This window comes from Mycteria americana, chromosome 10 (assembly GCF_035582795.1).
Source record: "Mycteria americana isolate JAX WOST 10 ecotype Jacksonville Zoo and Gardens chromosome 10, USCA_MyAme_1.0, whole genome shotgun sequence".
NCBI classification, from domain to species: Eukaryota; Metazoa; Chordata; class Aves; order Ciconiiformes; family Ciconiidae; genus Mycteria; species Mycteria americana.
The window spans coordinates 10,866,520-10,892,483 of record NC_134374.1 but is presented as its reverse complement, the minus strand read 5'-3'; the positions used below and the strand labels follow the sequence as shown (position 1 = coordinate 10,892,483).

Below are 25,964 nucleotides of genomic sequence, written 5' to 3'. Positions count from 1 at the left end.
AGCAGCAAAAACTTTCACAATCAAGTCAACTGCATTTTGCTGCCATCTAGAAAGTCCTGAAAAACAGCAAAGATGATTTATGAGGGAAGTCTTTTCCTAAGAACAGCAGACAGGGATGGAGATCCATTCTTCCGCTTTTAGGAAGAGGTGAGCTCCCTTCTTTACAGTAGCTGTGGGTCATGCATTCAGATTTGGCCACATACCAGACCCAACACATCACTTTAAGGTAGCTACACTAATATTAAAAAAAAACCAAAACAACCCACAAATCCTCTCAGAATTTTATTTCTGATGCCTATATTGCAATTACAAACACCAATACTTTTTTGGCTTACTTTCCATTTGCAGTAGGTGACAAATGAAGTGCTCTAAACTTACCTCAATAATAATTTACACCTGTATGTGGGGGGAGGGGGCATTCCTCTGCTCTCAACTATTCTGAGAGATTTTTCTTCCCCTATTTTGGTACTCCTCCTGTGTGGATTTTCTTCCCTCTCACCACCCCATTACCCTGCACGGAATTCAACTCAATTTCCAACCGACCAAGAAACCCCAGACAACCATGTCAAAGCCTCGGGAAAATTCAACAGCCACCGGCCTCGTCGTGAAAATCATCCCCTCCTCCCTCACCTTCACTTCGGCCACCCCGGTGAGTGGCGCGAGTAAAACCTCAACAAGCAAGGGAGGAAAAATGAGAGGGGAAGAGGGGAGGGTATCTACCTGGCCGTTTCTATTAAAAACGCCACAGAAATACACCTGGAAAAGGGGTAAAAGCGAGAGGAGGACCACCTGCCCCGCCGGCGGGGCGCCCCCTCCTTCCTCAGCAGCCCCCTCGCGCTGGCTCGTGAGTCCCGCCCAGGGGGGGGGTCACGAGCCGCGCCACCCCCCACGGTGCGGCGGCGGGAAGGGGCGCGCGCATCTGAGGCGCGGCGGCAGCCTCCTGTCAACGGGGCCGGCCGCAACTCCCCCCCTGCCCGTCCCCGCGGGCACCGCCTCCCGAGAGACCGCGGCAGCTGCAGGGGATACCCACATCCCCTCCGTAGGCGCTCTGGCCGCGGGAGGGCGGGAAGGCAGCCCGGCGCTCGCCCTTCACCCCGCGGGGCGAAGCTGAGGAAGCCGCCCCCTCCCCCGGCGGGGCGCGCTCCCCTCCGTGCTCTCACAGAGACAGACGCACGCGCGCGCACACACCACCTCAGACTCCACTGCGCTTGCGCGCCGGCCTCCCGCCGCCGCTGAGCGCACGGGGCTCCGCCCCCGGCGCGCAGTGCGCAGGCGCGCGGCGAGGCCGCGCGGGGGGAGGGGTTGAGATGAGCGTACTACTCCCCAATATGGCGGACTTCGACACTATCTATGAGCTGGAGGAGGAGGAGGAGGAGGAGGAGGAGTCCGAGCCTGTGGTGCGGAGCCAGGAGTTGCCCCGGCCCCGCGATGCGCCGGATCCCGTAGCGGTACGGGGCGCCGGGCACATCACCGTGTAAGGAGTGGGGGCTGGCGGCGGGCACGAGGCAGCGTGACAGGCCGGTGTGGCGGGGTGGGGGCGGCGGCCGGGCGGGAGCACCGTGCTGCTGCACCGTGCTGCCGGCGGCACCGTGCTGCGGGGGGCATGATAGCTCGCTGGCGGTGCCGGGAGGGGGTAAGGACACGAGGAGGACTGAGCCCCATCCCTTTTTGCCCCGAGCCTCCCCTCCCCCGTGGACGTGAGCTGCCCGCGTTACCGTGGTCTGCAGCCCTGTCGTCCCGTCCCGTCACCTGTTTCGTGAGAGGAGTTTTGCTTTTAACGTGTTAAAACGGGAAGCTTCGTATTTTCCAGTAGCTCGAGGCAACCCAAAGTCATGAATGAACAGCTGAAGTTCAGTCGGCTGTTCGGTGCAGAAGCAGCAGCTAATCAGCCCTGACAGTCCTGGGTGTACTTTTTCCAAACAATCTGTTAGATAAAAAGTCAACGCCACACGATGTGAGGATCAGCAGTCTGTTCAAACAATTTCCCTATGACCCTTCTCTGCCTCAGCTGAGCCATGGAGCCCCCACACTGCACTGCAGAGGAGGCACATGGCTGTGTCGTAGTTTATCTACTCCAAACTTAGTTGTGAGTTTGGTTTAGGTTAAGTGTTTTTATCATTAGAACGCAACATGAGCCAGAATGTTTGCTACTCATTTAAACAGTTGGAACAGAAGATGAGCAAACCGTGTGACCTCATATGTAATGTTTACTTGTGGGGATTTTCTTAATATTCCTACTCCTGCAAGTGGAGGAATTAATATAACAAAGTACATCTGTAACAAGTTGTTGGTTGTTATGTTCATTTTCATGGCAGGGAGGGAGGTATTGAAATTTTTGTATTGCAGAGATCCATCAAGCTTGTGTTGCTTTGGGTCTGTCTTTGGATTGCATAAAAGAATGCACATTTCTCTCTGTAAATAGGTGCAGTGTGATCTAGCTATCTGCAGCAAAAACACTGGGTGGGGAAGGCTCTGTCATCCTAAGAGAGCTAATGTTGGGTTTGACACTGTGTCCATCATGCAAGTCTGAATCAGGTTTGCATTGAGCTAGTGCCAGTGGATAGTTGCTGTGCTGCACCGCAGTGTACTTGCTTGTGTTGATGGAATTTCTTTCTGTCCTGACCCCCAGTAGCATGTGGCCTGACTAAAGGAGGGATGTAACACAAGCAAAATGATCAGAATACCACATACCCATCTTATTAGTTACCTGGTTTTAAGCACTAAACTGGAAAAAAATGTTACATACTTATTTGTTTTGTCTGCTGTGATGCTTTTTGTGTATTAGTGATGTTCCTTAAAGTTTCTTCTTGGCTCCAGCATCTTTTGGGGATGGGCAGGAGCATCTCCAAGAACTCTGTCAACTAGTGATGTCTACATCAAAAGAAAGCAATACTTGTAAGTGATGTGGAAATCATGAGCTAGCATACATGCCCTTGTAACTACCTGAACTGAATTCCCATCCACCTTATTTTCCCTTTCTTCCACTCCTCCCAGCTTTCTTCCTGTAACAAGTATACCTACCTGAACGGTAGAAGGCAGCTTTTATCAGTTCATGATGTATTTTTAAATCTCTGTATATTAATAAAAACAGTTAGTGGATGTTATCGATAAAATATAAATAAACCCTGGACACTATAGTATGTAATCCTAACCTCCTTATTAAATGGGAAATACTTTGCTTCCTAAACAGTTTCTGGTTAGTATATATCAGCTCTGAAATTCTGTCACTTTTTGATCACACAGATGCTGCTGCTTTTGAAATCGGTTGGCTTCAGAAGCAGCCTGCTCTAGTTACTGAAGTGAGATACGTCATCGATTAAAACTTGTGTTTGTTTTCTGAACCTGTCTGGAACATTGCTGATAAAAATTTCTGTCCTGACAAGTCAGACACTCTATTAAAAAAAGAAAAGAAAACCAGTTATTTTTAAAAAGCCATTGTTTTCCTTGGATTTTTGTTTCAGATGCTTTCTGTTCCTCATCTGACACTGGCCTTCTTGGATACTTTTGGTGTGTAGAGAAGGGGTAATTCTCTAATTCCAGGCTCATCTTCTGGTCCTGCTTTTCATGTACAGTCCTCTTATAAAACTCCCAAGTTAGTAGATTCAAACTATGTATTAGTTTCTTGCATGAGAGTTTTTCTTCTTATGACCTTGTCAGTGAGCTGCTGGCCCTAACAGAGTTCTACTGCAGTATCCAACAGTACTAAATATAAATCCCAAGAATCTTCTGAGGGTTTTTAACAGGATCTTGCTTTTTCCACTGACTGTTTTGCTAAGCCTTTTACCCCTGTGCATGGTAAGAGTGATCATGTAAAGTGTATTTGTTTTATTTTACTCACAGAGAGAGAGAGAGAATATATGTGAAAGTGGTTAGCAAAATTTCTGCTTGTCTTGTTCAATGTTCTTTCACTCTAGAAGATTCTTACTTTGAAAAAATTAACTATCAGTCATATTTATTGTTTTCAGAAAGCTTTTGAATCTTAGCACAGGGAAATTACTAGGACCTAGTAAATGTCTTTTGTTTGCTTTTGAAATTCCATTTTAATGAGTTATAAACCAATTGTTCGCTATTTCTTGCATAGTCAGTGTGACTCTGGTTGGTGTATCCAAGTATCTCAACATAAATAGTTTTAGTGAAGACTCAGTCTTAGCCTACCAAAACAACGGCAATAACTTTCAAAACCAACAGTAAACAAACTCTAACTTGGTTATAAGTTTTTATTTATCTGATGTAATTTTTCCATATCATTAAGTTCATGTTGATGGATAGTAATGAGGTAATGAAATACCCATTAAGCATATTTTTGCCCTTGGTATGCAGCTTGTGATTCCTGCTGAAGTCTGCAAACTTCCTAGTTTTGGATCCAAGTTAACTTTTGTTATGCTATTATATTTTCTGTAGGATTGTCCCAGGGATCCACAATCCAGGTGCTAATGAAAAGCATATTGTCATCAGTTAGGGGAGGCAGGGAAGAGCCAGGTGCTCTCAGTTGTGATGACATTTGATTATTGTATGATATTACTCCATCTTCTGCATATTTAAAATAGCTGATTCCGCATATTTAAAATAGCAAATTACCTCAGCCTTCCACTAGTTATCAAAAACTTAGTTTTCCAAAACATCATCCATGGGTAAGGGCACTCTTCAGTAGTTCTGTTGGCTTCACAGGAAAAGGTCCTAGACTAGGAAGAGAAATGTGAAATGTTCAAGGAGATTTCAGCTCAGGGCTCTTGATGAATGTTTTCTGTATTCTCTAATGCTGGACAAACCTTAGATGATACCTCTTAGTTCATCTGTTCCAAGATAGGTTAAATGCAACCCGGATTAGGTGTGGGGAAAGGAGCAATGCTGGAAGGAGGTTGGGGAGCCTATTGTACGAGAGTTGACTAAACAGGTTTAGCTTGTGTAGTCTAGTAAGACTGATTACTATCTATAAATACAGTAGTGGGATAAATGAGAATGAAGTGCTATTTATCTCAAAAAAAAAAAAAAAAAGGCAAAGCACCTGTAAATATGTCTGTTCTAGATACGAGCAAGTGTTTTCCAAAATCTTCCTGTTTCAGTTCTAGAGACAAAAAACCTTACTTCCTTATGCTTTGTAAACTAACGGAAATAATTTTATAATGTGATACCTGTTGCAGGTGGGGTTTGCAACTGATGATTCAGGGTGTTCGTTTCAGTCTTTAATTTGAGGGATTTATTACTATATCTTATTACAGCTCCCCATGAGAAGTTGCATTCTCCCCACTTAACAAATGGGGGAAAATGAGATGACGGGACTTGTCTGATGCCATACATTAAAACAGGGAAAGAGAGACAGAAGAACTAGAAAGTGAGGTCATCCTAGTTCTATTCCAGTGTTGTTGCCTATAGGAAACAGTGCCTTGCTTTTAGAGATATTTGTCATCCAGCAAGAAAATCACAACGGAAGTATATGGGTGACTTACCTGAATTTCTAAATGTTAGACTTCGGGCAGCTTTCACTGAGGAGCCAGAGAACTAGCCTAGAAATAAGTTGCCACCAACTGATGTTTTAAATTATTTAAGGGATAGGTACTGGAATTTGTTTTACATAGCGAATTTTAATAGTACTGAATTTTAGAAGACTTGATAGGCCAAATCATGCTAGATCATTAGTCCGTTGTAGAAGGTCTAATGAAGTTACTTATGTCTTGATCAAGACTTTAGGTCTTACCTTTTTTACATTAAATATTCTAATAACACTTCAATACTTTTACAAAGTTGCTTGCAAAGCTATAGAACTATATGGTATCCTGCTTTAACATTTCTAAAAAAAAAAAAAATTTTTTTTTTTATTTGGTTCTTGAATTCCGCCCTCCCCTCCCCCCCCATCTAATAGGAGTTTAATGTTTCTGAACTATGTGGTAAATCATCATGAGGATAGTCTATAGAACTTCTAGAGACACTTTAGTAAAACTGTTAAAGGCCATCAGCGATCCTGACTCAACGTAGCAGTATAACGTAGCATAGTCCTGTTTTCAGTATAGTCAAAACCTTTTATATTCTTTCAGCCATTTGCAGGCGTCAGTGTAAAAGATGCATTTCTGTAACTGAAGTTTCTTGGATATGTTATAACTGAATGGAATGTTTTGGCAACTGATAAAAGTTTTCGGTTTTAAATATGTTTCAGGACATTACCAGTCTTCAAATTTAACGTAATAAAATATATTGTGGTCTTGTATTCTTAATAGATCTAAATCAGAAAAGCACTAATTTATGTTATTCTTTATGGAAATTGGTGGCGCTGTGGGAATTTTAATAAGTATATGTGACCAATGAGATAAAAGACACTACGTATGGCTTAAGAAGTTTTTGAACTACAAATTGTTGAAGGTCAGAAGAGTATTTTGGGGAATGGGAGTACACATTTGCATTTTTATTTTTTTCTTTTGCTGTTTCCTAGGCATCTGCTACTGGCCACTGTAAGAGTCTGTGTTCTGGGCTAGGTGGACCTTTGGCATGAGTTAGTGGAATTAGGCTGTTACATGGGTAGAGTAAGTAATTCTGCAGTATTACCTGAACTTTCCAGTAGTTCGTTTATTATGTTGTCTGATTGCTACAACTTTGTGATCATTTCAGGTAGTTTCATTGCTGATATACAGAAAAGTCTGTATTCCTCAAAACAAGCTTGTATATGTGCTTCATATTGTTAGTCTTTTCTGGATTCTTTTAAAGACTGAAAAGACTGCCTCATTGCTCTTCAAGCTTCCTTAAAAATAAATACGTAGTATAATAAAACTTGGAAGATTTCAGCTTAAAAAGAAAAGCTACAAAATGTGGAGGCTGACTTGCCAGATTGCATTCCCAGAGAATGGAAATGTGCTTATATTAGTAACCTTTGTGCTTGCCTAAATCTTAACTGTTTTTATTGTTTGTTTTTGCAGCACTAATTTAACATTGTGGCTTTCCAGTCCACTTGAATATGCAGTAGCCCTTGCTGTGCTCATGTTCAGTTCACTCACTTTCACTTCTAGAAACTTTTCAGTGAAAATATGTTGCATGAAACAAACACAAATAGGTGGCAATTGGTTATAGTGCTTAAAATAGCTTAAGAGACAAACGTTGAGAAACACTTTCATTAAGATCTACTCTTTGGGGTTTTTTTAACGTTTTACACAACTAGTGCTCCAACATGCCCCTCTTTACAAGAGTCAAGGCTCTGACTTAAATTAGCCATTGCAGAACTTGATTGGACTTCACCGGTATTGTTGACAAACATTTTAATTAGCTTACTGGATTTCTAAAGACAGCACAAGTTCTTTTATTATGCTTCTCTCTTCTTTAAGGTTTATTTTACATTTTTGTATACTTCTAACCAAGTTACATTGCCAAGTTTGGATATCTGAATTACTACGCTGTGCACAGGAGTATGTATGTATTATATAATGATAGGGGACTGATGACATTTCAGCAGTACTAGTATTTGTGTAAGTGACCAGTAAGGAGCATTTCAGGTGTCAGTTTGACTCAAAGCAAATACTCTTCTCTCCAGAAGGTTTGTTTCTACAATAAATATTACAATACCAAATGTATTTGTGCTCCTCTTTTTGGCTGTGATCCTCTGGGGTTTTTTCTTTTTTTGAACAAAAATACTCAGGAGATAGTTTAGCAGAGCTGACAGTGAACTTGATGTACAGTATAGTTAACTTTACAAACTTAACATTAAGCTCAGTTCAAACATAACGGCTGTAGCTGAGATGCCAGCTGCTGTTGTATTTTGTTAAATTACTGAATTGCAAAGGTTAAAGATTTCAAGGGAGGTAGAGGGGATGGAAGATCAGAGTTCTTGTCCTGCATAATCTAGCAGGTTTAGCATCAGAGCTTAGTTAACTTCTTGCTTACTTACATGCTTTAAATAAAATAAAATAAAAGTCCAGTCAGCCTGCACTGTCAGTATCCTGCTGATCTACAACACTAGCTTTTTGGGAACTGCAGTTGGGTCAGTAGTTTGGAGCTAGTGGTAACACAGGTTTACAAGCCAAGTCTAGCTCCCTGTAGGTCTCACATTATAACCTCCCTGTAGGTTATAATGAAGACTTACCTCTTGCTCAGTAACAAGGACATTTCAATGAAGAATAGTCACAGTGGTACCTACGACTTAATTTTCTTGAAGTTCGTAGTTGTTTTAAAACTGTTCTTTGTGTAGGCTCTTACATGTTTTGCATGAGGTAGTTTAACTCAGCCCAAAGCAATTTTTAAAAACTATATGGTTATAAATTTCTAAGATGATGATGAATGGGTTCCTTATAACTAGCTTTATCTGTTGCATGTGAATAAATTGCATGAGTAAGAAAAATAGCAGTAAAAGGATTACTGAACCTAGTAAAACTGGAATTTAATAGCTGGAGCTTTTTTCTTCAAGAAAGCAAAGATTGAAACTTGGTGCCATCCAATTGTAAAAGAATTTTTGTGCTTTTAGCAACTTGAAGGTATTGAAGTAAGGCAACAAGCTGTATTTCTCTGTCTTATAAATGACCTTACGAATGATACACAAGACCTTATATAAACTTAGATTGAAAGCTCATTAAATAATGTAAATGTAAGGGCAAAAGAACTTAATAGTTTTCTTTTTTTTAAAAGTACAAAATCTATTACATTTTTTTATTAAGGGAAACAAAATAAGTTAGGTGGAATATATTTTGTTTGTCTCTTTTGTTTTCAAGGTTTGGCTTGAGCAACAAGTTTGATACAGAATTTCCTTCTGTTCTGACAGGGAAGGTAAGTGTGAGATTAAACTGTTCTTTTAAATGGAAAGATCCAGTGCGTCCAGTGGTTTCTGTGTTACAAATACGTGCTCATGAATCCGCAGTGCAGGCCAGGGCTGCGCTGAAGACTGTTGAATTAACCCTGTCCTGTATGAACTAGCTGGTTAATGACCAGTCCCTACAGTGGACTTTGAAACAAGAAAAAATGATTTGCGGTGATTGCTATCATTATTGACATTCTAAGCACAGGAAAGCTCAACATGGCATCATACTGTTTTCATGCAGGCAATCTACATGAAAGCAAGACTCGCTTAACCTTGCTTGATAGATATCTGGAGTTTGTGGTACCTCCTGTGTGAAGTGAATTAAATTATTTTAAATACTAGACTTCTCTTTTTAATATGTATGTCAAGCCTTGAGTTTATATTTAGACAGATCTCTGGAAGAGAATCTGTTTTATCTGAAGCTTTAAGGAACAAAACAAAATTCTTGGTTATGGTCCCAAATTCTTATCATAATTTTTTTTTTTTAGACTTTTAAATTCGGAATTCTTTTTCTCTTGCATTTTTTCTTTCTGCTGTTTCACTCTCTAGTGCTTTTCTTTTGCTTCATTTTATATCCCCCTTGTGTATCTTTTCCAGAATTTGTGAGGAAAAAGTTTATTTGGCTCTTACTACTTTCTGTAATGTCATACCATACAGCTACAGTACCTCTGCAGCCTCTTGCAGTAGCTGTTGAGTCATATTAACAATATACTAAAATGCAGCTGGATGGCGTCTCCTGGTTCTGCCAAATCCATCTGGGGTTTTTCTCCTCCATTTTCACCCCGGAGTATAATGAATAAAATAACTTGTGTTGAATTTGTCCAGCTTTTTTGACAGCAGTACAATTGAAAAGCAGGTTGCTATTTGGAGTTTTCGGTTGTTAAAAGACAGCTTGGGAACTCTGGCCTTGCTTCAGAATCTCGCTGAGCTCCAGAGGAAGAGTCTTACTTATTCCACAATGTCTAATGTGAGGGCTGGTGATAGCACCATTTGCATTTCACTACCTTGCAGGTCTAAGGTTTATTCTTTTCTGTGAAGCTCTTTCTGATCACTGAAAAGCCACAGAATACTTTTTTGGAAATAACAATTTTAATGTTCTTTTAGTCATAAGCCTATAGAAAATACCTAGCAAGAAATGTTAAAACTTAATGTGATTATATAATTTAATCTCTTTCTGTCTCTCTAAAATATGTTTGTGTGTATTTAAAAAAAACCAACCAAACAAACAAAAAAACCAAACCAAACCCAAACCCCCAAACCTACACTTTTTAATACGAGCATCAATGCCTGTCACATTTTCCACTTGATTGTCCTCCTCTTGTTAAATAGACAGTGAACAAAAGTTTAATTTAAAGTTCAGCTGACCACTTGGACTTAATTTAGCAAAGAGAGGAAAGAGGAAGTTCTTTTCTTCTACTTGGCATTTACCCTTCTTGTTCTATAGATCTAATCAGTGACAGCATGAATCACATGACCAGCGATTTGCTGCATGTAGGCATGCTTCTTCCGTTGAGAATCTTGATACCGTGTTATCTTTTTCTCATATGTGGATTTGAGGGGCTTTCTGAGTAAGAAGACCTTGAAAATAAATGAGTTCCCTTTTGTGAGGGGAAAACACCAATCAAGTGAGATAGTAAACACATTTTTCTTACTGCTTGCCACACGCTGCCATGAAAGACATTAAAAACCACAGTTGTGGTTTTTTTGGTTTTTAATACTTCAATGAATTCCAAGAAATAATCTGCTTCTTCCACCGGTTGTAGCAGTCAATCAGCTTTATCCATATTGAAAACGAAAACTCATTTTTTTCCAGTAAGTAGGTTTTCTTCAAATACCCTGATAAATAATTCACAGTAATAAGCATTGTAGTCAATTGATACACCACTTTAAGATCTTTTACTGTTCTTAAAATACAAATTTTTGCTTTTTATGAAATCACAATTTATGAATAGCATAGTGACTGTTTATATTAACAATTTGTGATTAAAATGTTTACTATGAACTTGTATTAGTACACAGCTAGTGTAAGGTAATGTCATACTTTATTCAGAATGTCTACATAACATTAAGTTTAATGGCTTTGTTGTCCACTGTGAATTGATATTAATAATATATCCCATCTGCTAATGGGGTGTAAAAGATGAAGCCATTAGGTGGGGTTGATAGATTTCTCTATGGTATTGTTTTTCTTTTTAATAAATCTAGGTTTTTAAACACTGGATGAAAATCTATCCAATGCACAATAAAAATCCTAAATAGATAAAACTATCTAGGTACACCTTTCTCCCAGAAGCACTAACTTATGGATTTATGCCACTGTGTAGTCTTAGGAATTTAGTTAAGCTTCCTGACCCTCAGTTTGCCCATCTACATAATCATGATAGTAAACCTTCCGCTAATTTTCTTTTTTTTTTTAATCTGAAATACCCCTCCTTCTTCACCCATCTCCCCTACCTCCTCGTCTCCCAGTTTTTACAGAGTCTGGATAGTTATTGTAAATTAGCCTAGAGCAAATATGCATGTAATTACATTTTAAATATTTAATTGAGACATGTTTGTTGCCTTTTTTTGGGGAGAGGTGAATGTGTGAATTTGAGGATAAAATATAGACAATAAAACGATAAAGGAAAGGAAAGGAAAATATCAGGTAGGTCAGATGTTGGGCCTAGCTAATTCAGCTGGATTGACTTAATGCTTATCTTGCAGGATGAGACGCAGGCTTCAGCTGGTTTATAAATACTGAGCTAGGCTTTCAAACAGTGCATTCTTTTCAACGGAATATTGTAAGAAAAGATTTGACTACACTTAATACAGAGGTAATATTTAACTTTTAATAATTGGATTGGACTTTGGCCTAAATTTAAATTCTGGCTAAATTTAAATTCTGTGTGCTACAGCTTTATAGGATTGCTAATTCTTTTAAAACAAGCATTTAAAAGCTTTTCACAAAATACTCTTCATGATATATGGCACAATAGCACACACTGCTCCAGGTGACAAGAAAATGATGGAGGCAGTGAACCTTAAGGAAGAAAGTGGAGTTTCCTGCCCTGATCTTAAAACAGTAAGGGTCCTATACAGAGATTACTGTGCAATGCAGGGAAATGTAAGCCATAAAACGTGCTCTTGGTATTGTGATCCCATTGCAACACGTGATTGATAGGGTTTGTGATCATGATGATTGAAGGAGAAAGATCAGGCCTGCTGGGCTTTACTTGCTCTCTTCCTGTGTTTGTAGATTCTCTTGCATCCTGTTGTAAAATATTATGACACCCCCTCCTTTCCTTTTATGTGGTTTTTTTTTTCCCCTCCCTTAAAGACCTGAAAGGAACTAATGTCTCTTTACAAGGTGTACTACACAGCCAGGAGCTATGTACTTATCTCATTCTTTTCAAGACCCAGACAGAAACTTTCTAAGAGACTTTCCAAAATTACTCAAAATTAGACTTTGTTAGGGAGCTTTCTTTGTGCGGGAGGCACTGTTAATTCTCTGTTTGAGATACATTAGTGATTTCATATTAACATTTCAATATCTATATCTGCAAGAAAGGCGAGATTTAAAATTATGCCAGAAAATCAACAAAATTCTTTGGTGACTATTTCATTTGGATACCATTTTATTATTAAATTAGAACAGTTATTTGATTTACAGATATTTTGTTCTTTGTCACTGTGTAACAATGCTTAACTGTTACTGAGCTGTAAACTGAGAGCAAAAAAACTGTGTTTTGCTTCCATTTATCACAGAATGAGGCTTATCTTGGTCACCAGTTCCTTTAGTTTCAAATGAAGATGTGTCATTGACTGACGGAAATATTTATTGTGATTACATCTCCTAAAGGGAGAAATATATCCAATAGTCATTAGCAGGTAGTAGTGGTGCTTCCATTATACTGTATTAAGGTAAACATCATACCAAAATTTCTGAAATAGAAATTTTCTCTGTTTGTTGGTGGCATCCAAAGTTGGTTTCTAGTTTAGCCATTTGCAGTGCTGTGATCTACGGGAAGGAGAGTACTTCAACATTGTTCTTATAAAGTAGCATCCAACTGTTAACCTGATGTGAACAGTGACTCCCTTAAAAGTAGCACAGAAATAGGGAATTTCACCATCCCAGTACTTTCTTACTAGGTCCCACATTTTTCTGCCAGCTGTGATCCAAGACTCTGGTTGACTTCTTTTCATGTTGGATGTTATCAGTGATAAGGTTTCTCCATGTTAAGCTAAATTCTAGACTGTGCAATTCCATTGTGTTTGGTAGGTTTGTACAGCTGTATTTTGGGGTTGGGGTGGGTTGTTGTCAAGGTCCAGTAAACTTTGTGTCTAATAGAAAAGGAAACATTCTCTTTTCTTAGTGGGATTCATTGCAAAAGTACTAATAGGGTCAATAAAAAAAAACCTACTTCTTTTTATCTTGCAAATAAACATAATGATACATGTACAAATTTCAAAAGACTTATCAAAGAAAATGCCATTTGTATATATCTAAACGTTAGGAACATGTAAACTTCCTTAAGAGTTGAGAATGCTAATTTGTTAATGTACGTAATCTCAGTTTACTTTGAAGCATGTCTGACTGCCGAAGCTGTACAGTGTTACTCGTACTGCATACAAGAAACCCAATTGTACTTTACTATAAAACTTGCTCCCTCATTGAAGATTAAATGGTCTTACTCTCATGCATCTGATATTGGTGGTATCCTAAATACAAGAGCCAGCATTGCCAAAGAGATCTGTACAACCTTCTGTTTCAGATACATGCAAGTACAGGCTAGTTTTCCACATTACAATGTGATTTTTTTGTTCTGTTCATTGAAAATGTCCCAATACATGGGATTTCTGGGGTTTTTTTGCCATCTTTCTTCCTTTTTTGTTTCTTTTTTTCAACTAAGATGTCTGTTGTAAAGTATATTTAAATGTTGATGTTCGAGTCAGTCTAAAGAAAACTTTTTTACTTGCTCCATTTGTATATGTAAAAATAATTATAAGAAGGTATATTTAATATGGGGGGGGACAGTTTGTATAATTCCAAAAGAAATACTTTCTGTGTACTTATTAATTCCAGCAATAAAATAATCACAATGTTAAATTATGTTCTTATATTACTAACTGTAGGCCTGGCTTGTGTACAGACCCGGATGACCTCTGACTCTATACTGCATGGCGATCTGAATGGCCAGGAAACAGATGTTGTATTTATTTACTCCCTTTCCTGCAATGTTTTAATGAATTTAGCTCTTGTGAATAGACGGAGGTAGCAGGATCAGGTCCTCTCCATTTCCTGTCCCATAGTTTTGCTCCTTCGGTGAAAGGAGTCTTTGTCATTAAATTAATGCTTTTGTTGCTGCTGTTGCCCTTGTTTGCAGAATCAAATGAACAGAGTTGGGTTGCTTGGTTGGAAGGATTATGTAGTAGTTGCACAGCTTTGTATACAGACTAATTCGGGGGGGGAGGGGGGGGGCTGTCCTTCAACGTGGCAAGCAGTTAGGAAAGATTTTTTTTTTTTGGAGTTGTGCCTGACTGGTCAAGTCTATTGAAGTTGGATCTGATTATTCTGCTTTGTGCGTTCAAATGCTGGATTGTGTCACAGTTAAGAGTGCCATCTTGGAGTCAATACCACGAATCCATATTTGACTTGTCAGATATAAGTTATTTAGATTCTGTAGAGAGATGAGGGATTTGGGGTATGTAAATAGGGAAGTGCTCTCACTCTTTCGTAAGAAACATGCTGCTATCAGAGAAAGGAGCTTATTTCTGATAGAAACTGTGGTTTTCCACTGTGACTCTGCAATGGCAATACATAGAAAATATTCTTTTGAGTAAGCTCTGCTGAATATTCCTTAATTTAAATAAGTTGTTTTTCAACAGCTAGGCTTTATTCATAACCCTGTACAAGATGCATTTCTTTGCCTTGAATATAATCCAGTATATGTCTCTCCAGGCTTCCCTATTTTAGGAAGCAGCCACAAGTGAAGTTGTGGCCTCAAGTCGATACAGGCCACTTCAGGAATTTATTTGTGGACAGAGGTCCACCTTCACCCAGGCACAGTGTAGACTTCCATTGGTACGAAATTAATTTGGACAGTATTATCCTTTTTTCTATGTGACACACAGATGTTTTCACAACAAAGCTGCCCCGCATTCCCTTGGAAACCAGATTATCTGTCATTCTGCCTTTTTTTTGGTCAGTGTAGCCAGTGTGTGTGTTGCACAGCTGTGTCCCACTTCTAGTTTTGTTTGGGGCCACTATGTTATCAGGACAATTGATTTATTAATGATGCAACAAAGAAGGATGAGGCTGTTCATCTCAGCGATGTTTAGCTTTTTAATGCAAGTTTTTGCAAAGCATGCACCAGAAATGAATTTGTTACAGGAAAGTGACTTTTTGTGCTCACTGGGTGACCAGTGTTTTAGAAGACGGGGCCACATTGTATAATGGTATTATGTTTCATTTACATTTTAACCTGTAGAGGCAATTATTGAGATAATACACCTGTAATGGCTTTCCACTGAAGTTCAGCACTTCTATTGCAGGTTGCCCCAGAAGAATTCAAGACCAGCATCAGTCGTGTGAATGCCTGTTTAAGAAAGAATCTCCCTGTCAATGTAAAATGGCTGCTTTGTGGCTGTCTGTGCTGCTGCTGCACACTGGGCTGTAGCCTGTGGCCTGTAGTCTGTCTTAACAAAAGAGTAAGTCCATGTTTCGTTCTTCTTATTCTATTTATTTTGCAATTACTGATAACATTAAATAACGTTTAATAGTATCATCCCCATTTCAAAACCCTTTTTTTGTCTCACTTGCATTCAAAAGGTTACTCTGTTTTCCATTCCTTAGAAAATAAAAAAAATGTTTGTTAATGAAGTAAATGATACCAAAGTACCAATTAAATTAATAGTCTTAGGAATAGCTAATCCCGTCTCAGTTCAAAGAACAGGCTGGTGTATATTATAACCTAAATTTCCAGGATTTCTAAGGGCCTAAGAATTGAATTAAACGAGTGCAGAACTGGACATTGACCTTCAAAGACTGCCTGAACTGGAGTGAAAATTACTTTTCCTCTTCACACACACCCCACCCCAGAATAAATATTTTTTTAAATTAAAAATCACTTTTTTGTATGTAATCGTTACCTTAACATTTCTGAGCTGTGGTTTATTTGACATATTTTACTGTGCTGTTTCTATCAAGAAGAAACACAAATTTGTTTTCTATTCAGGAAGTTTAAAGACTTCCCTTTGTTTATTTACTTATTTATTTTCAACAAAAAGTTGACATTCTTGTAATTGGGTTCAAAGTAATAATTCTGAAGAGCGCTTTTGCAATATCAAGTAATCATGATCCTAATTACCTCTATAGTTTACATTTAGAATTGGCTTATTACAGCAGTAAATGTTTAGGAAATACATAAATAGATATAGTTTAATGATATTCTTTGCAGCTACATAGTTTGTAAGACTTGTAGCCATAAAATCTTATTATCCACAAATGTAAATAGTACATAGGTGCACTAGGAAAAAAACCTCTCACGCTTGTTTAATTATAGGAAAAGATCTTGAGTAAAAATCTGTTAAGAAGTAATACTTCTGGCTTTTGAGAGTTTATGATCTTTAATCAAACAAACTGAAAGCAAAAACAAGGAATAGGCATTGCTTTTCAGAGAAAATAAAAGAGAAGTGTTTTGCCAAACTTTCCAACTTGCTCAAGAAAGTAACAGTTGCATTGACTGGCATTGAGTTTTCTGTTAAAAAAATGAAATGCACTAAAGACATAATATGTTAACTTGCTGAACTGCTAATTGCTGAAGCCTATATCACTAAAAAGTGACAGGACTTGTTTTAGCTCATTTTAACTGCCTTTATAAACGTTCTTATTGCAGAGGAATATGCTTGAGATGTACAGATGGAATATTTGCAGTTTTAAAACCATATTTAATATTCTTGTGCTAGTGAAAATCTAAATAAATGCCTATGTGATGTTGTAGTATGAACATAATTCTCAAGGGTACAAATAATATGTGCCAAGTAGGAGTAGGGAAGATCATGTTACTTCTGTGGGTATGTGTGTGTATATGGATTAGAGCAATTTGATCGCTCTAACAATCACAAGTATAAGATGGTTCTTCATTTTCTTTTGTGGTGGGTTGAACCCGGCCAGCAACTAAGCGCCCAGCAGGCACTTGCTTACTCATCCCCCTGCCAACCAGGATGGGGGAGAGAATCAGAAGAGCAAAAGCAAGAAAAACTCATGTGTTGAGATAAGGACAGTTTAATAAGCAAAGGAGGAAAAGGGAAGAAAACCCAAGTGATGCAAAGGCAAATCACTCGCCACCTCCCACCAGCAGACCGATGCACAGCCTGTCTCTGGGCCATGGGCTACTTTGGAAAGAGTAGTGCCCAGTTTTATTGCTGAGCGTGGCATTACATGGCATGGATATCCCTTTGGTCAGTGCTGTTCACCACTACTAAAACACTGATGTGGTATCAACACTATTTTAGTCGTAGATCTAAAACACAGCACCATACAAGCTGCTGTGAAGAAAATTAACTCCAGCCCAGCCAGTCCTCGTACGCTCATCTAGCAACAAAAGGCATTGAGATCCAAAGGCTGGAATATGAAACTAAGAGAGCCGAAGCAGGAAACAACATGTACTTTTTAATTCCAAGGATAGCTTCGTCACTGGAAAAACTTACAAAGAAGTGGTCCATTAAGTCTTTGACTCGGGATTGGATAGCTTTGTATCTTTTTTTAATGAGATGGTGTAGCTCACCTACCATTATTAGCTTTAGCAAAGAAATTGGTGGATGGAATTCTGTAGCACACTATGCAGGAACTAGAGTAGATCACCACAGTGGTCCTTTTGTGACCTTAAAAATCACTGAAACTCCAAAAATCTTCTCTGCTCCCACAGCTGTGGAAAGAGCAGAACATGAAGGTCATATGCACCTTGGTATCCAAGAGTTGAAAATACAGGCAGTGTTTGTTGTGAGCTGGAGTTCTGTGGTGTTGAGATTTTTTCAGGATTCAGGTAACAATTAACATTAGCAAAATCTGGAAATTACATGTATGTTAACTACATGTGGTCGGTAGACCACCTGTAGTGAGTGCAGTATTTAGCCAAGAGAGTGTGGGAGATTCTGTTTTGTTGGCTTGGCTATGGCAGACAAAAATACTAAATTCAAAAGGATCTCTTGCTAAGTAAATGAATTCTGGGAAAGTTGCAGTCCTAAGTTAACAAAAAAACCCAGGGGTGATTTTTTTTTTTCTGAAGATCTGATGTCGAGGTGTGGGGAGTTGAAGTGGTAGGACTTCCATTTATAATTTGTCTTTTGCTTGGTTCTGCTTTTATAAAACTAACTTATTTTAAATTAATCTTAAGCCAGAAATGCAATAGTAAGATTCTACTGGATGAGGCTGGCTGCTGAACCATTTATAATGCAGTTTTGACTTACTTTTTAGACTAGAAGATCAATTCAGAAGTTACTAGAATGGGAAAATAACAGACTATATCATAAGGTAAGACAAGTTAGAGTGCTTGTTTTCTTCAGCTTTAAGAATAGTAAGGTTTTTTTGCATAATTGGCATGTAGGAATTTTACAGTCTTGTTATAATTCTATACTTTATACTGATCTTAAACCTATGTCTGAAGTGTTCCAGATCCTAATAATTTGATATTGCTAATACTTGTTACGTTACTCATCAAAACAATGCTGTGGTATGCATTAATCTTTTGATAATTATTTTCTTAGCTTGGTTTGCACTGGAAGCTGAGTAAAAGGAAATGCGAAACTAGCAATATGATGGAGTATGTAAGTATTACTTCTGTTACTTATTCGGTATTCAACATACCTATGATTTTATAGAGGAAATCCACTAGACTGTCACCTGTCTGAAAAAATCTCTCAGAAAAACATGCAGTCATGTTTGACATACACCTGTGAAGGCCACTTTTAACACGAGCAGCCGTGGCATATATTGAGACTTAGAAATTGTCACCACTAAACGTGTTTTCACTTCATAAGAATTCTACATTTGCACTGCAGGTAGACTTGTTTTGGTCTGTAATTTGTAATGAGGGAGATCCACTGGGACTTTGTGCATTGGTGTGATTCCCACACCAGTCCATACTTCTTTAACGCTTAGCCACCTTTTCCGTTGGTATTCGTAATCACTTTGATTGAAATTCTTTGTGCAGAAATATTGCATTTTTATAGTAGCATGTTTTTTGTCTGGATCTTTTTTTTCTTTTTCTTTTTTGCTAGCTCTGAATTTCATAAAGTTTTAACCAACACAGTCCATTTAGGAAAGCATAATTCAAAATATTTCTGTGGTCCTACTACTCCCCCATCTGCTTTCATGTATAGCCGTGAAGATTGTGTAGACTTGAAGAAGAGAGATAGTCACCCCAAAAAAGTCAAGTGTCCAGAAGCCCTGTGTTTCAAAATGACTGAAATCTCTGCTTTGTTATTCTGGGAAACATTCCTTCCTTACAGAATATCTCAGATATGTTTAGTCTTACATACTAGCTAATGTTGCATGGAAATTGTGCTGAAGGTTTGAACTTTTTGGTTACTGTGTTCTGTTCTTGTCTTTTTCCCTTCTTCAACAGGTAATATTAATAGAGTTCTTACCAAAATATCCCATATTTCGACCTGACTGAGGAACAGCATTTGATCTTTCATGTTACCTGTCATTTTCTACCCTTAGTGCCTTGTAGATGATTTTGGAAAGAAGATGGTCTACTTTGCTGTGACTTAAAAATGTTCTTCAGTAGAATATCTTCCTTGCTATGTTACTTTCTTTTGTTAAGAAGAGAACAATTTGCACATTTTTTTTATGTTAAATGAGGCTTCTATGTTGCACTCTGAATTTTTAACATTAACTGATATAGTTGCCACTAGGGATCTAACATCAGTGCTGCTTAAACTTGTTCTGAGCATGCTGCCTTATTAATTTCTATATTTGCTGTCTTCAAACATGCATCCTAATGCTGTGTCATACTATATTTCATTCTAAACGTCGCAATCCTATAAACCCTCAGTAGAAATGTCCAGGTAAGCGTCTAGTAGTAATGATTTTAGTATAACTTGCTTGCATAGGACTTGCAATCAACAGCACTGGTTTTGTCCTGCACTTTGCAAAATCATCATTTACATTAGGGGGTTAATTATTTTACCCACTATGGATTTGTAAATATTGACTCTTCGCATAATGTAAAGTGTGGTATGCCAAGGTTTACAGAATGTAATATAGCTCTTATCCTACTGCCAACAGTCCAACATCGTTTTATTCATTACATTTGCTAGTATCCCTCTGATTGTATAGACCCATTCACATGCTGGTTTTATGGTAAAGCCATAATGAGTTTGTACATACTATCAGATGTGTAGGGCTCAGTTGCACTTTTAGTAAATGGATGAAAAATGCATAGTATTTCTGTCTTTTTTTTTTTTTTTTTAAAGTATTTCAGGTGTTGTTTGTAGCACCCGAAATAGGAAGCTTAAATACTGTTCACCTTTGAAAAAGTTGCATTTGTGGGGTAGATGGCGGCTGCTACTAGCAAAATATCCTAAAGCCTCTTTTTAAGTTAGGACTATATGGATGTTAAGTCTTGTTTTGTTTTTAAGTAAGGAAAGAAATGTTTCATAATTGGAGACCTTCATTACTAAGGAGAAAAATTTGGAACAGCCAAATCAAAGCTGAAGTAACACTTTCATTATTTTTTGTAGTGTGATAGTACTTCAACATTTTAACAGTTAAGTGACATGGCATCCTTTCCAGTGGAAATAAATTTTATCTAAATCAAAGTAGGGTTTCAAAATATGCTGATGGGAGGAAGTGGATCAGTTGAAGGGGTTCATGCATATGTTTTGGCATTCAGGCACAGTCTGAAGAGCCACAAATGCCTTGTGGAATTCACCAGTATTTTTGGATTCTTCCCTGTTTGCCTGATCGCAGGAAGGGAAGTAATTGTAGAAGAACTTGCTGTAATGGCTGGCCTAAGCAAGACCACTTGATAATAGTAAGCAAATGAAAATTGATGCAAGTTCCCTCCCTTTCCTAATTAGAAATAAGAAATCGGAGAAAAAACAGCAGATTACTATCTGCAGATTGTGATGAGTATCATCGTAAGTGTCCAGGCATTTCTTTGCAGCAACTTGACTCCTTGCGACATCATCCCAAGTTGCTTTTTAGTTTCAGGATGACTTGGGATTTCCTCTGAATGTATTTGCATCTTTTCAGTACGCAATATTGTATTAACATACAGTATTTGTAAGACCATTGCATTCTAATAACTGTAGTAGGCCAGATTTCTTGTACGCAGTGTTTACAGAAGGCCAGTTTTATGCAAGTTGTTACTTCGAATCAAATTTCGTGCTATTCTTACTGTACGGCTGAGGAGTGTCAGACTCTGGCACTTGCAGTAGTTTCCAACCAACAGACTGATGCTTCAGATTCTGAAATCAATCTGTATACTTAGTGCAGAGGTTTCATTTGACTGGTAGACTGGTGTCAACTAACTGTGTAATTGCATTTGTAACATAATGAATAAACTACTGTGTTGTTTGAATTTCACGTTAGCTACACCTTGCAACTTGGATTTCTATCACAGAACGAAGCAAAGTGTTCTCTCCAATTTGTTTTTTTAGGATGAGTGTTAACTGGAAGCAGAGAAAATACTTAATGGCAGAAAAATGCAGTGTAAACCAAAACTGAAATAGCACACACAATTTTATGTATTTCCCTTACAAATAAGTTTCTGGAGTAAATGAAAGGAGCTTAGCTTAATTAACAGAACAATGGAAGTTTCTTACTGTTATGCCAGAACTTCATTAGTAATTTTTTTTTTGTGTGTAAGAAACTCCAGAAATCTCAGCAGGTTCTTATTTGCTTCTTTATGTGACTATATTTTCAAAATGTTCTTTTCCAACTGAGAGAACAGGCAAGCCAAATGAGAGTTCTAGTAATTGCCAGCAGTGAATGCTGAGCAGTCTTTAGTCTCGCTGCTAAAAGAAATCCTCTTCAGTCTGTGCTGACTTCATCGTATTCAGTTCAAAATTTCTCAACCTGATTTGCCTTGTTTCTGTGAGGTGCTGTGCCAAGCTGAGAGAATACCCTGAGCTACAGGAGCCCCCAGTCCCTCTGGGCTGCGATACGACCGGAGATCCGAGGCAGAACAAGATGGTGGCTTTGCTTTCCCACCCTCATCCCTTTGTCCCCTTCCCGTGGGCCTGGCCACGTCCAGTGCTACAGGCTGCTCTGCCCGCAGCAGATTGTCTGCTCCTGGGTCTCGCCCGGGCACCGCGAGGCACTTAAGCACAGAGTATTAGTATTCAAAGTTTACATTTTAAGTATGTAAATTCTATGCATTTTACTTTGTCCTTAATTATTAATTGTATAGTCTTCAAACCATGAAAGGGTCTCTTTTTTGTGTTTAATAGACATTTAAGTATGTGGCCATAAAGAAATTAGTAAAGAATATGAGAGCCAAAACTGCCATTTACAGTAAGCTCCATGTTTTAATAAGTAGATAAATTTGCATTAAAATGCAAAACCAGCACACAGTATTATATTTGCATTTGGAAGACACAGGTTCCATAGCTCATTTAAAGATGAAGGCAGCTGTAAGTACTGCTGTGAACTCTGTGCACTTCTGTTCTGCCTACAGGTTCTTTTTTGCCTGGGCTATCCTTTGCTTTAATAGAAAAACATTCAGGAGTAATTGTATCTCACGAGACTAAAAATCTCATTTTTGACAATAAGAAGTCAGCATGAATTGGTAAACCTGTTTATGAAGGATACTTGTTAATTGGAGAAAGAATTTGTAGCAATATAACAGAGATTAATGTTAGCAAAGGGTAGTGGAAGTGGTAAAGAAAGTGCCTTGACTGGTTCCACCAAAAGAGAAAACATTGTGCAGAGAGTAAGGAGAAAAGGGAACTAGTAACTATCAGTAGTGTGAGTTTGCAGCAGATTTTTAAAAGCGCTTATGATCTACCAAGTCAATGTTTAATTTTTCATATAAACATGTTGACACTAACTTTCCTTTACAGTTTTTATCTAGGAAATATTTGGGTTTGTATCCAGTAAGTTTTTGTATCTAAGGAGTATTGAAGTATTAAAGAATACTGGCAGAGCATCAAAGCTCTTACCTACTGATTCCCCACCTGCATCTGTGAAGTTGTTGTACTACAGGAGGGGGAAAAAAAAGGCGTTCCAAGACATGCACAGACAAGTCTAGGAAGTGTGGATTCAGTTGTAGATGGGTGACTAAAGCAGAAAACATTTTTGCTGAATCTGGTGTAGTCTTGATAAATAAAAAAAAAGTTCCTATGCTTTCCTTGATAGGTACAAAACTCCGTATGCAAAAACATAAATATATGTTTATTACTGTCCCACTATGACAGTTTACTACATTTACGTGTCAACATACTACCATTGGAGCAATAAAAACTTCAAGCTATTAATATTCAATGTAAATAATTTATCATTTTAGTAAGTAATGTTATGTGATTCTTCTGCCATTTTTTTTGTTTTCTGCTTTTGGTGTTCTTACGGCGTTGTAACATTACCTGTACTGCTTAAGAAAAGTGGTTTTGTTTAAGCTGTATGAAACTTTGTGTTCTTAACATTTTTATTCTGTTTACAAGTGAACAGCCACTTTTTTAATAGGACCTCACATCTTGAGAGTTTTTTGGGTTTTGTTTTGTTGGTTTTTTTTTTTTAATGAAAATAAAATTCTAACTGAGCTCGCTTTCTACAATTTACTGCACTGGCTTGTGCCATTAAAAGAAGCTGAAAGTCAGACATGCGTAATCACTTTGAGACATTTTTCTTTAATTAAATTTAAAGATGAAAACCTTCGAATAGCGCAATGTGTTTATGGAAGAAAAAATCTTTTGTGTCTCTCCCTGTAGCAGTGTGCTGATCAGCTGCAAATGGAATGGCAATAATGGTGGGTTTTCTTTAAATGAGATGCATTTCTGATATGGCCAGATCAGGTGCTTGTATTGGGACTTCAGTGTGGTTTGGCTGATTTAAAGAGCAAGACTTGGAAAGCTGAGGAAGGCTTTCCAAAAAAGAAAACTGCAGAACGATCATCACATTTAGTCTTCCAGATAATTTGTTTGGTTGGCTTGCAGACCCTCTGTTGTAAGGACTTCTTGTAGGAATCTCTTGCTGCAGCGTTCCTCTCCAAAAAGCAGAGGGTTTTCTCCTATGCTGTTGTAGTTGCACCTCAAAGGGAGCCTAACTTGAGCATGGACAGTGTGTGTTAGCGAAATAAATCATTGGCTTATGTAGAGGATTGTGAACGTAGGACAATGCAGCCTTTTGTGTGGGTTAACAGGCTAGCTTTGTAGCTCTGAAAGCAGGACTTAAAATGAAAGCCTTTGGCTCATCCCTGAGGGAAAAATATTGCATTCCTGAAGTGAGCACGTGCAATGCTTTTGTTGAAAGTTGGTGTCCTCAGTTGTTTTGGACAAATACAGGAGCATCTGGGTTGACATGCTGTTTAAGCATGGAACTGTTACTGAATATTGTTTGAGAAATTTAGAGAATTACTGCGGTGTTAGGCCAAATGTAGGAACATTGGGCTGGGTCATGAAGTTAATTCCCTGTTAGGGTTTGAGATGTAATTGCCTAGACTACTAGCAAAGGTCCATTTTAAGAATATTTGGGATTTGGCCCTGACTTCTACTATTGGAAGGCAGTTTCAGAACTGTTTGGTAGTGAAGCTTACTATAATCTCTGTGCCAATGTATTTATAAGTCTGTTCATCTGTCATGTCAGTATTGTTCTTTGGCATAAATAGTTGCAATGTTCCAGCTGAGTTTATTTTTCTCATTAAGCTTATAGAGACTTAAATCCTCTTTAGTCTTCATTTACTAGACAAAATTAAATGTTAGTCTCCTCTCAAGAGCGAAGTTCTCTGTGTCTGATCATCCTACCTGCATTTGCTTGCATTTATTCAAGTTTGAATTAATTTTCCTTGAATAGAGGTGACCAGAAACAATCAGATATTCCAGATAGCTGGTGCCTTAGCCATGAGCCATTATTTCAATGTAGATAGTTCCCTCTTCTGTGAAAATAATGTGATCCATTAAATTTAAAGGATCACATTTGTCTCCTTAATGGCTGTATTGTATTTCTGATTCATAGCTATTCTGTGATAAATTTGGGACTTCTCTCTTCAGTCACTTCTGGTTTATATGAGCTCCCAACAGACACTCGCGCTACTAGTCTCATCAGTCCAGACTCATCATTTGACACTTGGTACTGTTGAATTTCTCGATACTTACATTACAGTGGTCCTCCCAGTCCTCCAACTCTTCTGGTACGTGCACTCCCATTCCTCCCGTAAAAAAATCTTTTGTCACTGACTGATTCCATCTGCAAAGTTAACAAAACTGTTTTTACTAAAAGGATCGGTTCTAAGATTGATGCCTGAATTCTGCTTGTAATTTTCTAAAAGCCCTTTTACTTAGTCCCTTACCTGATTTAAATTTTTCTATTATTTCTCCATCCAGCTGAACCAGTAATTTCCTTGTTGTAGTCTATCTGGTAGATCTAACCTATTTGGACTTTGTTGATTTACACCTGTTTATTTTGTAAACATGCAAACAGGGCAGATTTGGGTTTAGGCTAAACTACTGAATTTTCTGCATTTTCTGTAATCATTGGATCTGTTTAGAGGATTATCCTTTTAATATATTCACATTTTATTTCACATTCTTTATATAAACCGTATGATCCATAGTAGCCTTCTTTTGAACAGTAAATTAAAATTTCTGCAGGAAATAGATTTATATATCAAAGTTCACTAGTAACAAATATGATGAGATTTCTGCTAGAAAAAAACACTTTTTAAGAACACTCTGGGTCACATGGGATATCCAAAGTTGTAATAAAATTGGGAGGAGGAATTACAGTAGCTCTCAGACTTAAAAGAATTTAAAATTAAATGGCATATATTAAACAAAAGGTAATGACTGTTCTGTATTTAGTGTAAATTATGTGATGTGCAAGCCTAAATGAGTAATTGAAAATTACTGGTTCTCCAGACAGTATCTACAGGGACATCCTTGGACGTTGATGACAATGAAGTGTCTGAATATGGCAACAAAAGTCAAAAGGACGTCTCCTTTTGGCAGCATTGTAGACAATACACTAACGTGCCTAGTGGTTGTGATGGGT

The 25,964-nt window shown here is 38.2% G+C and overlaps 1 protein-coding gene and 1 long non-coding RNA gene across 6 annotated transcripts; one reads left to right on the top strand and one right to left on the bottom strand.

The window, feature by feature from the left end:
• Positions 1–1,001: 1,001 nt before the first annotated feature.
• CHIC1 (cysteine rich hydrophobic domain 1) lies at positions 1,002–23,525 on the top strand. Of its 4 annotated transcripts, none has more exons than XM_075512843.1 (6): positions 1,014–1,474; positions 8,685–8,739; positions 15,305–15,460; positions 18,228–18,284; positions 18,518–18,577; positions 21,860–23,525. In XM_075512843.1, the coding sequence occupies exons 1-6, from the start codon at positions 1,308–1,310 to the stop codon at positions 21,887–21,889; spliced, it is 525 nt and encodes a 174-aa protein (XP_075368958.1). In that variant the 5' UTR covers positions 1,014–1,307; the 3' UTR covers positions 21,890–23,525. The 4 variants fall into 4 exon arrangements, with proteins under 4 accessions (XP_075368961.1, XP_075368959.1, XP_075368958.1 ...); XM_075512842.1 differs by having other exon boundaries at positions 1,021–1,474; positions 19,378–23,525; XM_075512846.1 differs by lacking the exon at positions 18,228–18,284 and having other exon boundaries at positions 1,002–1,474.
• LOC142414976 (uncharacterized) lies at positions 4,209–25,126 on the bottom strand. Of its 2 annotated transcripts, XR_012777262.1 has the most exons (4): positions 25,070–25,126; positions 15,264–15,348; positions 4,579–4,682; positions 4,209–4,430 (listed from the first exon to the last, which is right to left on the bottom strand). It is a non-coding gene; the product is annotated as an uncharacterized LOC142414976 (long non-coding RNA). The 2 variants fall into 2 exon arrangements; XR_012777261.1 differs by lacking the exon at positions 15,264–15,348 and having other exon boundaries at positions 25,070–25,125.
• Between the last annotated feature and the right edge of the window lie 838 nt (positions 25,127–25,964).

Coding starts and splice junctions, on each gene's coding strand:
- CHIC1 (XM_075512842.1), top strand. CDS start 1,308: ATGAGCGTACTACTCCCCAATATGGCGGACTTCGACACTATCTATGAG. Junction 1,475..8,684: donor GGCGCCGGGCACATCACCGT/GTAAGGAGTGGG, acceptor TTTGTTTTCAAG/GTTTGGCTTGAGCAACAAGT. Junction 15,461..18,227: donor TAGTCTGTCTTAACAAAAGA/GTAAGTCCATGT, acceptor CTTACTTTTTAG/ACTAGAAGATCAATTCAGAA.